The sequence below is a fragment of the Castor canadensis genome, chromosome 10 (assembly GCF_047511655.1).
Source record: "Castor canadensis chromosome 10, mCasCan1.hap1v2, whole genome shotgun sequence".
Classification (NCBI taxonomy): domain Eukaryota; kingdom Metazoa; phylum Chordata; class Mammalia; order Rodentia; family Castoridae; genus Castor; species Castor canadensis.
This window is the reverse complement of record NC_133395.1, coordinates 111,460,491-111,475,223: the sequence shown is the minus strand read 5'-3', so window position 1 is coordinate 111,475,223 and position 14,733 is coordinate 111,460,491. Positions and strand designations below refer to the sequence as shown.

Genomic DNA, 14,733 nt, shown 5'->3' with positions numbered 1-14,733 from the left:
AACTCAGGGTCTCACGCTTGTTCAAGCCAAGCACTCTATCTCTTGACCGTCACTCGACCAGCCCTTTTTTGTGATAGTTTTTCGAGATAGGGTCTTGTGAAACTATTTGCCCGGGCTGGCTTTGAACCTCAATCGTCCTGATCTCTGTCTCCTGAGTAGTTAGGATTACAAGCGTGAGCCACCAGCACCCAGCTTGTTTTTTTTTTAAAACCTCTTCCCAGGGGATTTTTGGACTGTCTTCAGTATCTTGCTATAAATCCTGAAATAACTGTCTTTGTTCATATATCCTTTTGGCGGTTGCCTGATTTTTTCCTTAGAATAAATTCTCAGAAGAGGAACTGCTAGCTGCTTTTAGTGTTTTGGTTTCACAATGCCAAATTCCCTTCTTGAGGTCTCACTTTTTTTTTCTTCTTTTTTTGGGCAGCACTAGGGTTTGAACACAGGGCCTCACATTTGCTGGGCAGGCACTTTTACTGCTTGAGCTACTCCGCCAGCCCTTTACTTCTTTTTTGAGACAAGGTCTTGCTAGGTAGCTAGGCTGGCATCAAGCTCATGACCAGCCTCATCCTCTGAAGTGCTGTACCATCATGCACAGCTTGGGGTCTGACAACTTATTCTGTCACCAGTGGCCCGTGATTGTTACTCTACCCAAATGCTCTGTAAGTACTCTCCCCTGTAAGGAGGGTGTTTACCCTCAGCCTCTGCAACCTGCCAGTGTGGACCCAGACTAAGGGCCCCAAGATGGTAATGTTCTGCCATCACAGACTGATCCCTTAATTAGCCTTGAGCTGTGACCCAACAACTCAACAACAGTCTATGCGAGGTGTCAGCTGTCTAATCTACCCTCATCCGTTTAGATGGAAATCTACCTTAAACACCCACAGGCCAGTTTTGCTAAACAAAATGTCTCGTGGTAGAGTAAAGCCTCTCTGTGGCTACAGTCAGTCTAATTTAAGACAAACTGTGAACATGTCCACAAACGTTCTGCTCACAGCCCACCCCCAACTTGGGCAATGATCCTCCATTTTCTAGTCTTAGGGTCAAAGTCCAGCCACTTCTCCTGTTTGCCTCCTTGAGCTTTAGTGGCTGAGGGTTTGCAGGCAAAGGTGAGAACCCAAAGAGGAACTTACATAGAACTGAAAATGCAAGAAGTGGGCCAAGACTCTGGGGGCCACGCCGGGGAAGGCAGCCAGGAGTGTCTGGAGGTAGACCTCCAGATCCTTCTCCCTCTTCTCCACCAAGCTTCTCGAGTTTTTCCCAATTATCTTTTTGGGTGGAAGTAGATTTTTATCAATTTTTCTCTCTGCAACAAGCTGGAAGAAAACATAAGCACATCAACCACAGACCAAGAAGATCTGTGCTTATCCAAGATCAAGGTGAACAGCAGGCACTTGTCACAACTTCCACAGCCCCTCCCAGCAGCAGTACCAAGACCAGTGACCCAACTAGTGCACCTGGGATTTGGCCTTTTCAAACCCAATCAGTATTAGAAATAACAATACAATTCCAGATGAGGAATTCCATCTGGAGACTCTGGGGACATTCAGAAAAGAATACTTAAGGCCCCTGAAATTGCCATCTTTCCAAGCCAGAATGGAAACCAATGGAGGCAATGGTGTGTCTTTAAGACTCTCACTGCAAATGACCCAGAGAAAGACAGCTCTCTCCAAAAGCAAAGAAAGAAATACAGTCTTAGCCAGATATTAAAGAACAGGATCTGAAATAGCTGTATTAAGTGGAGCAAGTTCAAACCTGTCCCATCCTGGGGAAACTGCCTTATATCCAAGCCAGCACTGGCAATTTTAAAATGAAAATTCAAATTTGCTTCTTGCAGACTGTCTCATACTGGGGTTGAACTCCTAGGATCCACAAGTTCTTTTGCCAGTTATATTAATAAACTGATTCGTTAAATAAGTTAACTATAGACATGCAGCTGGTTTTGCCCTAAAACTAACGTGTGGCACAACCGGAACTTGACTTCAAAGCCCCCAACCTCTGAGACACAGGCTCCCAGCTCCTAAGGATTACCTTTTCATGCAGGTCATGGAAGTCACTATAGCGGTGCTTGACTGTCCATTCATGGCTGCCATCTGTGACCTGGATGATATAAACCTAAAAGAGGAAATGACAGTCTTGTGGCAGGCAGAATTAGATAGCAACAACCAGAGGTCCCCTGCATCCACAATAGCTGCAGGACATTCAGATCTCCCATCCCAATAGTCAAAGCAGGTGCACTTGACCCTTGTTGAGCAGCAGTGGCTCCCCTCAGCCTCCTCCACAGTCCTAGCTATCTGGGACGCACATGAGGCATGGCTGTGGCTTCATCCATCAGTAAAGAACAGAAAAGGTGACTCCACCACAATAAGGTAACTCCTTAGGTTTTTACCTCCTGCCTTCAGGTAATTTAAAACCCTACTTGAGCTGTAGGCAGGGCCACCTCTTTCAAGGGAGGCACAGCAGGACAGGTTTGGCAAGACAGGCTTTTCTGCTGTATCTCTTTCCAGAAGTTCTTACTCCATCCTAGAAGCAAATCCTTTCCCAACCCTTTAAACTAGTTTGTTTGTGGTTGTGACTTCTGCTGCTGAATCAGGGGTCAAAGCACCAAGAAGCTGCTGGGGGAGGCAGTGGTGGGCAATTAGTAATGACAGGAGGCAATATGGTTTCGTGATTAAGTCCAAAACCTAAACTCTCTCTGGGCTTTAGTTCTTCTACCTTAAACCTCATAGGTTTAAGGATCAAGTAGGGCAACAGGTGTAAAATGCCTTGCACAGGGCCTGACATCCAACAAAAGATAGGTATGTTAGTAACATCCAACTGGGCACACCCAGGGACAGACAATGAGCCCGCCTGGATCACCACCTTGCCTCCTCACATTTGGAGCAGAATAGGGAGCACTTCTTGGAAATGACCTTCCCGCTGACTACAGCCATCAGCTCAGAAACCTCCTCAACTAGACTAGCCCATCCCTCTCTGCAGCAGGGAAGTGGGAGGAGGAAATAGTCAACTCAACTGAAGCCTCTAAACCTGAGGAGCAGCCATTTCTCTAGGGTAGGCCTGTTGTTACACTGGCAGCCTGTCTTCCATCCCCACGGCCTGCCTTCCTTATCCTCAGGAAAAGAAAAAGAGCCAGAGGAATGGCTCTCAGGAGGGGGGCATTAGGATGAGGGCCATGGGGAGGCGGCACAGGAAGGGCTACCCCCCAACCCTCCTGGGAACAAAGGACAGGAGAGGAGGCTAGGAGGTGCTCAGTTAGCCCCACCCCAGAACAAGTTTTCCCCAGTAGCCCACCAGACTCAGGCCTGGCATCCAACTCCGCACAGATCCAGGAGGGCCTCCAATCCATGGCCATTGGGAACTACCTGCCTTTTTTTGTCTCTGCCTCCCTCATAGCCTAGAAGTGTGTGTTGCAGGCTTACTGTCTTATCTCACCCCCACAGCCCAAAGCAAAGATGCCCCCTCAGGTTCGTGTATCCTGGACTTCAGGCCTTGGATATGGGTCCTCACCCCCCCTTTCCTCATGGTTGGGCTCCACCCCCCACTCCACCCCACCCCTGTTCTTTCCTCCAGCCATCCTTCCAGAGCCTCAAGTCCCTCCTTCACTTCGCAGAGATCAGGATTCCATCCACTCCTCTTCAAGACCTGCAGGGCCTTGATCCTTTCCCCTGATTCCACCCGAGACCCCCGTCAAGGCCTCCCAGACCCGCACCCCTCCAGGCCTGGAGGATCTAGCGGGGTTCAGCCTCATCTAGACATCTTCCTATCCTATTATCCCCATATCCCCCTCTCAACCAGAGTCTGCTTTTCTGATCACGTACCCCTTTCCAAAACCCACTCCCCGGGCGTCATCCCAGAGTCCTTCTCCTGGATCTGAGGGATCCAAGACCCTTCCTCACTACCCCATCTCAGGCCCCCCCCTTTGCGTCGTCGCCTTTCTACCCGCTCGTGGGCCTTTCTACCCGCTCCTCCCGGTTGAGGGGGCCAGATCTCTCCCCAAGACCCCTGACTCGGACTCCGGGTTCCATTCGGCACCATCGCTTCGCGTGCCCGCACCCCCAGCACACCGTATACGTGTCCACGAACTCGGAGCCCACTACGCGCGCCTCCTTGGCCGGCTCGGCCTCCCGCTCCGGCCCGAAGCTGCGTGCCGCCGCCGCCGCCATATTCCCGGCTTCGCCGCTGCCGCCGCCCGGCGCAGACTAACAGCAGCAGGAGGGGGCGGGGTCAGCGTCCCACCGCCCCCCGGCCCCCACCGCCCCCCGCCCGCGTCTCGCGCCGCGCCGCCATCTTGGTCCCGCCACCTCCTAGCGCTCTCGTCCCGCCCCTTGCGCGTAATTGACAGGACCGCTAGCGGTGCGCGTGCGCAGTCCGCGCTGGCCTGCTAGCTTGTGTAGGGTGTACTTGCGTAGCAAACTTGAGATCCCGGGCGGAGGCATGTCTGGTCCTCGTCCCTCCGTCCTCAAGAAGGGAAGGCAGAGGCCACGGGCCTCCGGAGCTTCCCGAAGCAAGTCACTGCTCCACCTGGCCCCAGTTTCTTTCTCTGGAAAAGGGAGACAGTAATAGCGGCTCACCTGGCTGTTGGACTCGTTCCTTATGAGTCCGAAGCGAGTTGAAGAAGATGCCCTGCCCCTGAGCAGGGCAGAGTGACTGAGCCCGTTCTTAACCTCTGTGACCCTCAGAAGTCTCTGTCGCATACTCCCCTGGAGAACTCAGCGGGTTGATTCAGGTTGATTCGTGCATTGCTTAGTACGCAACAGCAGCAGTGGGCAAGTCGGGAAGCTAGTGTGTTATTTTGGAGGGAGGGATATGTATTGAGCAAGGGGTGCAGGTGGAGGGAACGAGTAGGTGCTGCTCACTGGGCAGATGATGTCTTGTCAGAGCCCAAACCAAGGGTGAGACAGACTGACCCTGGACCCAAGAACTACAGAGCTGGAATTAGGAAACAGCCCTAACCCAGGGAAAGACTTAGACCTAGAAGAAGGAGACGGCAATCCAACTGGACAGTAAGGAAAGAAAGAGGAGAGCCTAACACAGATGGGACTCTGTATGAGTGAACAGAGTGCAGCTGACTCAAGTCCAAAGTGAGCATTGTTCTCCCTGGGAAGATGGAAGGTTTGGGGCACAGCTCCCTTGTCACCTCTGACTGAAGGGCTTCAAATTTTCTTGTCTTGGATGGGTCAGTGACTCACCAGTTCCATGTCACCATATTCTGACAGAGGTTGGCATTTGGGACTTCTCTTGGCAGGGCTTTACACTCCCAGTCTCTCTGCATGTTTTGTCCCCCCACCTATCCTGCAGAGAGGGGTAGTTTAAAGCAGGTGCTGTCAACTGAGTCAGATCTTGGGCAAGTCACAACCCCTCAAGGAACCTCCAGTTTCTTATCTGGAGTTTCCTGATTGGAATGAAAGCTTGAGCTGCTGTGTGTAGGGGCCTGACCTGGGGCCCACTACTTCCCAACTCCTATCTGGGCCTGGGCTCATTCAAGAAAACTTTCCTGAGAGTCTCCTGTGGGGTGTGGGGGACAGAGGGCAAGAGACTTATTCTTTGCAGTCCTTTATTGCTCTCTGCCCTGGGCAGAGGATACAGGGACTCAGGCCAAGCTGAGATCACCCAGGCCAGGGGAGGGGGTGGAGGATACCACGCAGTGGTGGGCTGGGCTGGGAATGCTGCAGAGAGGCAGGGCTATTTAAGCGGAGGGTAAGGGCTGGCTGGCAGTCCCAGCAGTCTGTCCTGTGAGCTGCCAGCATGGATGACATCTACAAGGCTGCGGTGAGGGACCGGCCTGGGAAGGGCTGGGGTGGGTGGATCCACTGGGGACTCAGCTTAGAATGTGGGGCAAGATCGCCCCAGGAGAGTGATGGGGACATAACCCAGGGCCCACATACTTTTAGCCCAGGCCCCCAAGGGAGTGATAGGGCTGGTGTTCAGAATGCAGAAGAGATGGGGGACTTGGGGTTTGGAGAGGAGCTGTTAAGGTGGGGAAATAGGGAGGCTTCAGCTTTTAGCATCCTGTGCCCCCTGATTCCATGTATCTGTAGTCTGCGTCACTGTCCCTTGGTCATATCTCTATATCTGTGTCCTCTGGATCTTTTGGTCTTTCTTAGTTTCTTTCCATCTCTTTGTTCCTCCTGAGTTGTCTCTCTGAGTTCCTGTTGCTGTCTCCCTGTCCTACTCTCTCATTTCCACTTTTCACATTGTTTTCATATGCTCATAGTCTGGGCCTTTCTCCAACTGAAGATGTTTTGGAGGATGACAGGGGATTGTGAGGAGGGGGCACAGAGCCTCAATCCTGGGCTGGGGAAGGGGCTTTTGAAGGTTGAGGCAGGGAAGGACTGGGCTTGGGGAGAACTGAGGTCCCAGCCTCCCATAAGGTCTGGCAATCTTGGGGTTCAGGGCTTAGCTGGGGGTGAGGGTAAGGGAGCAAGGGCTGGAGAGTAGTCTTCTGGAGTCACTGAGGGGCTTTAGATGCCACTCTATCCTTGGGGGGGTAACCTCTCCTCATTCCAGAAACAAGGCCATCCTCAAACAGACAGCTGTTCCCAGGGGACCCCCCCCTCTCCAGCGCCCAGAATATGCCCACTCCTGAACAGGGAAAGGCTACAGCTGGCTCCAGGGTTGCCACTGCCTATCCTGGAGCTGAGGGGTGGGGAGGCAGCCCTCCACCCAGTGCCCATACAAGGCCTGGAGGGGCTGGGGACTAATTTTGGCTCCTGAGGCAGCACCAGCAGGCCAGGGGGCCAGATAACGCTGCCCCACCCCCTGCATACCAAAGTCCCCAGAACAATCCCCAGGTTTAGCTTTGTCCCCCACGTTAAAAATAGCCCAGTGGCTACCCTGGTCAGATTACAGTGGGTGACTTTACTCACCCCCACATTGGTTTTATTGTCAACCTGAGAGACAGCTGTCCCTCAGGCTATACAGCTTAGGTTTCATTAGTGTGGCTAATCACTGAGTATTGTTAATCAGAGTCACCTTGGTCTTTGACAGAGTGCCCTCCTGTCACCCTGGCCCCAACCCCAACCTCTGTGAGGACAGCTAGGTCACCTTAGGGCTTTGGTCATAAGAAGGGAGGGCTGAGGCCCCTGCTCTGTGACTTGGGAATGACCCCTTCAGTCTTCCTGGCTTCAGTCTTCCTGCCTAGGGAATGGGTTGGTTTCCTCAGCAGCAGCTAAGGCCTCAGTCTGAGTCCTGAGATCCCCTTTCCTCTCTAGGTAGAGCAGCTGACAGAAGAACAGAAAAATGGTGAGTGCCCTGCCTCCCTGGGGAGTATAGGGGGACTGGGGGGGGGAGTGGGGAAGGGGTAGGGGGACTAGGCGGGGGGGAGTGGGGAAGGGGTAGGGGGACTAGGCGGGGGTGGGGGGGGGAGTGGGGAAGGGGTAGGGGGACTAGGCGGGGGTGGGGGGGGGAGTGGGGAAGGGGTAGGGGGACTAGGCGGGGGGGAGTGGGGAAGGGGTAGGGGGACTAGTAGCATGAGAAACTCCTTACCAGAAGTGAATTCCAGACTGGAGGTCAAGAGCTGCTGTCTTCCTCACTGTGACCTCGGAGAGCTCTTAGAGGGAGGTGGCCCCAGAGATCTGGCTTTCTCAGGTCCTGGCTGCTTAGCCCTGGCTGCTCTTTCCTCCCCACCCCGCCATTGGACACAGAGTTCAAGGCTGCCTTTGACATCTTTGTGCTGGGTGCTGAGGATGGCTGCATCAGCACCAAGGAGCTGGGCAAGGTGATGAGGATGCTGGGTCAAAACCCCACACCGGAGGAGCTACAGGAGATGATTGATGAGGTGGATGAGGATGGTGAGTTCCTCTGTGCCCCTAGGCTACAGACACATAGCATCCCTGGCTTGCTGGGAACTCACATCCATCCTGGCTCTGTTTACTCAGGAGCTGTTTGGCCTCCAAGCCTCAGTCGTTTCATCTATAAAGTGGGCATAATGACCACACTAGCTCACAGAGTTGGTTTGTGGAGGATGGTGCCTGCACCTCTCTTAATGGTTACTCTGCTCACCCCCAGGCAGTGGCACAGTGGACTTTGATGAGTTCCTGGTCATGATGGTTCGGTGCATGAAGGATGACAGCAAAGGGAAGTCTGAGGAGGAGCTGTCAGACCTCTTCCGCATGTTTGACAAGTGAGCACAGATGTACAACTTCTGACCATGACCTAAGCAGAGCTGCAGAAGAGGACAGACTCAGATCCCCGGCTAGGAGCTCTGTGGCCTCAGTCTCTCATCTGTGTGACGGCGGGACATAGGGATGCTCATCTCCCAGTGCCCCTGCCCTGTCTCTTGGGATCATGGGGGGGCTGCCTCTTCTCTTCACCACAACTTGTCCTGGGCTCTGAGGCCCCTTCCTTGCCCTCCCTGCAGAAATGCTGATGGCTACATCGACCTGGAGGAGCTGAAGATGATGCTGCAGGCTACGGGTGAGACCATCACAGAGGATGACATCGAGGAACTCATGAAGGACGGCGACAAGAACAATGATGGCCGCATTGACTACGATGGTGTGTGGGTGGATGGGTGGCTGGATCCCCCTGCTGTTCACACCCTTCCTGGTCCTTACCTCTGACCCATGCCTGCCTCTCTTTTCACAGAGTTCCTGGAGTTCATGAAGGGTGTGGAGTAGACACTACTGACCTTTGCACAGAGCTGCCTATGCCCACCTTCCCACTCCATCCAGGCCCTGGGATGGGGCAGAGGGCCGGGGTCCTTGACCTTCCCTGACTTTCTCCCCATCCCTGTCCTGGGAAATGCAAATAAAGCCTTGCTCCCTGAGGCCTGGTGTCCCACTCTGATGTTCTCTGGGGCCATGGACTTGTCTGTCAACCCCATCCCAGGCAGGCTGGCTGCAGAGTCCTTCTGCAGGAGGGCTTTCATTAGATCAGAGCTGACCTGCTCTAGGCTCTGCTGACTGCTTTCTGTAGCTGCTGGCATTCAGGCCCTGTCTACAGTGACCCAGCCTCTGGAAGATGTGGTGGCCATGGAACCTGCATTTTAACAAGCTCCTAGGGCATTGCCTTGATCAGCCAGTGTGGCAGCCTAGTTCTCTCCTACTCTCCCACTTGGAGAGAACTGAGTTACAGTAGGCCCTGGATGCCCCTTGACACGGCAGCAGCAGTGACTTCTCAGCCCTGATTGGAGTGAAGCTAGACCCTATAGGGGCCTGTGGTTCTAACCCATCTTCCACTTGCTTGTACTTCCTGCCAGCAACCTCTACTCCCAGGTTCTGAGGGACATGAAGTCTGCCCTGTACCCCATCGCTCATTTCACACATGAGGACCCAATGGTCCAGAGAGCCAAGGTTATCTGGTGAGTCTACAGGAGAATCCAGCCACCTAACTTTCAGCCTAGGGCTCTGTCTAATGAGCCAGGTCCAAATAGGCCTAATTTCTAGTTACTGTTATCCTCAGAGGTTGACCACCAGCCCCAATCTCCCTCCCTGACAGGAAATGGAGGTCTAAGGCCTGGTGGCTCCCAGATTAGGGTGGCGCCCAGGTCAAGGCTATAGCCAGCACAGTGACACTGGCCTTGGGGAGGGGTGTTGGATGTTGCAAGGAAGTGGAGGTGTTTGTAGTGGTTCTTGCAGGAGGGACAGCTGCCATTGGCACCCAGGCACCAGCCAGAATGTTAGCAGCTGTCCTTTCTCCACCCAGCCACCCCACTGCTTCTGCATCTGTGCCCCAGCCTAGGCATTCTCCAGACAAGCCGGGCATTCCAGAGACAGTCTTGGAATTCTAGAGATGCCTCTGGTGCAGGCCAGAGATGGCAGGAGCTGCCTGGTCCCTGGAGGGATCTGGAAGGAATGGAGAGGGGTCTGCTCAGGCTTGTCCTTGGGAGCTAGACATCTTAGGTGCCTATACAGACACATAGAGTGACCTAGGAAGTATGAGATCCCAGGAGAGAAGGAGGTACGCAGTGGATGGCCTGGTCCAACAGTGTATCATTGAATAGTTTACTCACACACCATGTGTCCAGCACAGGGCTGGATGCTGGGACACATCAGAGCAAGGCCTAGTCCCAGTCTTATGGAATTTCTAGTCAACTCAGGGAGATGAAGAGGTAGACAAATTCAGAGAGGAAACGAGCATGAGGCCAGAATGTCATGGCAGGTGTGAGAGAGTCATCCAAGAACCCTTCCTAGAGGAGGTGTCACTGAATGAAGTCTGAAGAATGCCAGGGAACCAAGCAGGAGAGGGAGTGCAGGAGGAAAGACTCAGAAGGTCTCAGGAACAGAAAGGCAGTGTTGGGTTGGAGTCAAGCTCCAGCAGCCTCAGGAAGAAGGGGGTGGTGACAGGCTTGTGAGAAGCTCAGCCTGTAAGAGGAGTGAGGCACTCTGGGGCTGCAGAGGGGAGAAGGAAGCCAGGAGGCTGGCTGCAGGCTGGAACAGGTTCTGGGTGACAAGTCCTGGTGGCTCTGTGCACAGTGGGATGCTGGTGTTAGAGGGAAAGGGGCAGCATAGATTCAGGACATATTTTGGAACTAGAACTAGAACTTGCTGAAGAATTGACTGTGAGGGACAAATAACTAGGGAGTTAAGGGTAAGCCTTACATTTTTGGTCAAACTGCCATTTCCTGAGATATGGAAGCCTAGGGGAGGCACAGGTTCTGCCCAGAGTATTGGGGAATGGAAGTTACTTTGTTTTAGGTTTTTCTGTTTTTCCATTTTTAAATTTCAGAATTGCAAAAATGTTGCAAAAATAGTACAAAGAACTCTCATTTACACTTCAGCCAACTTCCCCAAACTTGAACATCAGATAACCACAGGACAATGATCAAGCCCAGGAAATTAACAATGGACACAGCACTACTAATTCACCTTCAGATTTCACTGAAAATTTGCCAGTTGCTCTGCTAAAGTCCTTTTCCTGGGCAGACAACCAAAGATCACTAGTGTGATCCAGCCATCTTGCTCCTGGTTCTCTACTAGTCTGTGAGTTTCTCAGTCTTTCCCTGTCCTTCAAGACCTTGGGACTTTGGAAGGGCACAGGCCTGAGTTTTCCTCAAGATTAGGTTTAGATGAAGCATTTCAATTTTTTTTTTTTTTTAGGTGAGGCATTTCACAGGAAAGATGAAGAGTTTTTTGCCCATGTCTGGATGGGCTGGTGGGAAGGTCAAATCCAGGAGATAAGGAACAGGGCAGAACAAGAGCTTGGGAATGTAGGTATCATTAGAATCAGAAGTCCTTTCCCAGCTTTGGTCATGAATGAGGGCCCCAGGGAAAGTTTGTGGAGAGGTGACAGAGGACAAGGTGCTGGGTACCCCACATGAGCAGTTGGGGAGGACATGTAGCCAATGGGGTGAAAAAGACCCTGGGTAAATGAGGGTTCCCTGGGGCCAGTAGGGAAAGAAGAAAGAATGGATGACAGCTGATGGCCCCAGTGTTCTGGAACCTGTAAGCCCCCAAGCCTTGGCTACCTGAGCGTTTCAGTGGAGCAGTGAAGAGAGAACACAACTGGAGAGAGTCAAAGAGGTCTACAGAGGTCCAGAGGAGATGTTGTGTGTGGACAGCCACCAGGGGACAGAGGTATGGGGTCTAGGGGAGGCCTGTTGGAGGGGTGGTCACGAATGGCTCACGTGCTAAGGGGGAATAAGCCAGCAAAACAGGAGAAGGGGTGAGACAGAGGCAGCACAGAACAGCCACGGGCTGTGGGACCTCTCTCTGGGCTATGGATCCAAGTTGGGCAAGGAGAAAGGGGGACTTGGGACAATGAGGGCAGGCAGAAAGTCTTGGTGAGTGAAGAGTTGTGGTGGGGGAGGGGTACTGAGTGGAGACATTGGCATCCAGAGGAATAGATATTCCAAAGGAACACACAGAAGGCCACTTTTTTTGGTGGCCACTTGAAAGGTGAGTAGCTGAGGTGGGGAGAGAAGGTGATTGGCAGAGAATATGGATAGGGACTAGTGCTGAAGGGACTGGGGCAGAAAGAAGTCAAGTCCTCTGTGACAGAAAGAGAAGGATGACCAGACTAGTTAGAGAGCTACAACCTCTTTGACTAGTTCTGCCCCTCAAGACCAGGTGTGTACCAGGTTGAGGGAGAAGAAGGGCAACTGTCTACCTCACTGCTCTCCATCAACTGCCAGGGACAGAGAACAAGTCCTGGGAGAGGTGGAGGAGATGATGGCCCTGCTAGTGGGTGGACCTTCTAGAGGACACTGTGGGGAGTGTTGGATGGGGTAGGAGCTATATCGGTAGGCTGACTGTGTGGCTAACTCTCAGGGAGAGAGGGGAGATCCCATGGGATTGTCACAATGCCTCTGTTCCACCAAGGTTGGGGCTGGGAGCAACCACTCATTCCAGGAATGCCCACCCCAGAATTCTACTTGGGAGTAGCTGGGCTGTGACCCACCTGGTGGCACCTATGGTACAAACATGCACATCACACACGATGGCCAATGGCTCATAAGCTCCCACCAGCTTATGGCTTATTGCTTTCTACACACATCACCTAATGCAGTCTCTCTGCTGCTGAGCTCTGTCATGCTTTGTTTGGATAACGCCTCCTCCATGAAGCCTCTCTTGATTTCTCCCACCAGAAGAATCATTGGAGAATCTTCCATTCCCCCTGCCTCTTTGTATTGTGGTTGCCTGGTTCCAGACTTCCTCGCCAAAGACTGAGGGTTCTGCTGGGGCGGCCCAGCTGTCCAACACAGAATCTGACAGCCTGAGCAGCTTTGGGGTCTTCTGCAGTTCTCTCTTTATCCACTAGATGGCACCCAATGCCTGTAACTGGGCCTGTTGATTTGAGGATTTAGGGAGGGTCTGTTTCCCACCTGCAGCCAGCAAAAAGGGGCCTTTAGAGAAGATCCTTACCCCTCTCTAGATGGGAACCCAGACCCCTCTAGGTTCCAGAGAGGAAGAAGACCTGACTGAGACCACATCGGTTAAAAGTTTCGGATCTTTCCACAGTGTGGAGTGAACTGCTGCTCCCTCCCCCACCACACACCACCACTCCTGCTCTAGGAGACACAGGCCTCTCCCACCAGTTGGGGACCTGGCTAAGTCAAGACCCCCAGGGTGGGCTGGAAGATTGAGGAGTGGTTGGGCTCCTGCCCACAGCTGGTGGCCACATGCTGTCTGAAGGGCTATCCAGCTCAATCTCCAGGTATACATTGGCCCCTAGCCTGGGCTTCTGCCAAAATAGCTCCCTAGGGAAATGGAGCCAGAGGGGCTCCATCCTACTGAGTTCCAGGATATAAGCAGCAGCCCCTGTGCAAGTACCGCTCACCAGTTTTTATATATAAAGTCTGTTACATCCAAAGTGGCTGGTCTCTGGCCCTGGGAGCAGAAGACAGATTCAACAAATGGAAAGCCTTGGCTGAGGTTCTCCAGCAAGCCAGAGCAGGGGTGGGCTGAGTTCAGTCACTGATCTCTGAGAAGCACCTGGACCATTTCCAGGTTAGGCTGCCCCTGGGAAGAGGCATGGGCAGGGGAAGGGGACAGGGAGAAGGAGTTGTGGGCTTCTGTGTCTTTCTCATACTGACCCAAGGGCTAACTTGTTTCCCTTCCAGTGATGAGGTGGGTAGGGGAGATGGGACCCTTGTACCCCAAAAGAGGGCCCCAGGAAGGAGCAGGTCTGAGCTGTGCCTGTTTTCAACCTGCTGTGTGGCTTAGGCCAGGTCTTTCTTCTCTGAGTACCCTCCAAATTTCCTGACCCCTACCTGAAGGCTCAGGCCAGTCCATTTGGGAGGCCCAACCTATGAGAGTTTCTAAAATCCTGAGAGCTCTAACTTTGACTCAGAGTTGAAATCTTAGTGCCCAGGGCCTTGAGTAGGAGTCTAGTGGGATGATGAGGACTTGGGCGGGTGGGGCATGAGCTACTCTGGGAAAAGGAGCATGGAGAGGTTTCCTTACTGGCCCCAGATTCAGTCCCTCAGTCTCATCTCACCCTTGGCCCCCTTCAATGACTCCCTGCTCCTCTCCCTGTCAGAGTGCAGGGCAGAGTGAGTGAAGTCTGGCAGGAATCTGGTGTATAGGGCCTGTGTGCTCTGGGAAGAACCCACTGCTGACCTGCTGTGTTCTGGACCTGAGCTTCTGAAGGACTGGCAGTCTGGGGGAAGCAGGGCAATGAAGGTTCTCCCTGGGCATGGGGTGGACCCTTGCCCCTACCCCAAGGCAAACACAGTGAGGCAAGATGGGGTCTGGATAAGGGGAGGAGCTGTAGGGCCTGGAGGCCAGATGGGGACGGTCCTGAGTAGGAGAACCTGGGTATTCATCTCTTGCTAGTCCCAGATCTGTGAAGTGTGACCAGACTTCAAGCTCCTGGCTAGAACATGGGATTTCTTTGGCTGAAATGACCCATCACACAAGGCAGCTTGGACCCTGCCAGGTGAGCTGGAAGCCAAGATTTCAGGAGCTGGGCCATCATAGTATTGCAGACCTGGGTCCGAGACCAGTTTGTGGAGAGGCAGATGACAAAGCAGGCCCAGCTATACCTATACTCTATCTTCCAGTCCCTCAACCTCTGGCTTCTGATCCCTGACCTGCCCTTGTCAATTTGCTGGAACCCGAGGTGATGCATTTGTAAACATCTCTCTGTGCAAACTGTCCACACCTCAGCTGTGGGGGGTGGGGTGTCTCCCCAGTGTGGGGAACTGACCAGGCATCGCAGGGCTAGCTGTAGCGGAGGGAGAAGCTGCAGGTAGACATTGGGCTTTGCCTCCTTCCTTCCTGCTCCCCGCCTTCCCGCCCAGGACTGGGTGGAGCCGCTGCCTTATAAGTGACTGGCCTGGTGGCAACAGAGCAA

At 53.2% G+C, this 14,733-nt stretch overlaps 2 protein-coding genes across 6 annotated transcripts in view; one reads left to right on the top strand and one right to left on the bottom strand.

Annotated features, from left to right (window-relative positions):
• Positions 1-4,245, bottom strand: part of Nisch (nischarin) — a 34,952-nt gene extending 30,707 nt beyond the window's left edge. For 4 of the 5 annotated variants that reach the window (XM_074043888.1, XM_074043887.1, XM_074043885.1 and 1 more), the window contains exons 1-3: positions 4,062-4,244; positions 2,029-2,112; positions 1,131-1,313 (exon numbers count right to left, since the gene is read on the bottom strand). In XM_074043888.1, the coding sequence (XP_073899989.1) occupies positions 1,131-1,313; positions 2,029-2,112; positions 4,062-4,160 (366 nt within the window). In that variant the 5' untranslated portion in view covers positions 4,161-4,244. Of the gene's footprint in view, positions 1-1,130; positions 1,314-2,028; positions 2,113-4,061 lie in introns of all 5 variants that reach the window. The other variant, XM_074043884.1, reaches the window with a different exon arrangement.
• A 1,396-nt stretch (positions 4,246-5,641) lies between these two features.
• Tnnc1 (troponin C1, slow skeletal and cardiac type) lies at positions 5,642-8,764 on the top strand. Its single transcript, XM_020173075.2, has 6 exons — positions 5,642-5,766; positions 7,209-7,239; positions 7,641-7,787; positions 8,005-8,119; positions 8,357-8,493; positions 8,584-8,764. Exons 1-6 carry the CDS (start codon positions 5,743-5,745, stop codon positions 8,613-8,615), a joined length of 486 nt encoding a protein of 161 aa, XP_020028664.1. The 5' UTR covers positions 5,642-5,742; the 3' UTR covers positions 8,616-8,764.
• Positions 8,765-14,733: the final 5,969 nt, after the last annotated feature.

Excerpts from the sequence above, each read along its gene's own strand:
- Tnnc1 (XM_020173075.2), top strand. The coding sequence starts at position 5,743 with ATGGATGACATCTACAAGGCTGCG. Across the intron at positions 5,767-7,208 it reads ATGACATCTACAAGGCTGCG|GTAGAGCAGCTGACAGAAGA; the intron begins GTGAGGGACCGG and ends TTTCCTCTCTAG. Across the intron at positions 7,240-7,640 it reads GACAGAAGAACAGAAAAATG|AGTTCAAGGCTGCCTTTGAC; the intron begins GTGAGTGCCCTG and ends CATTGGACACAG.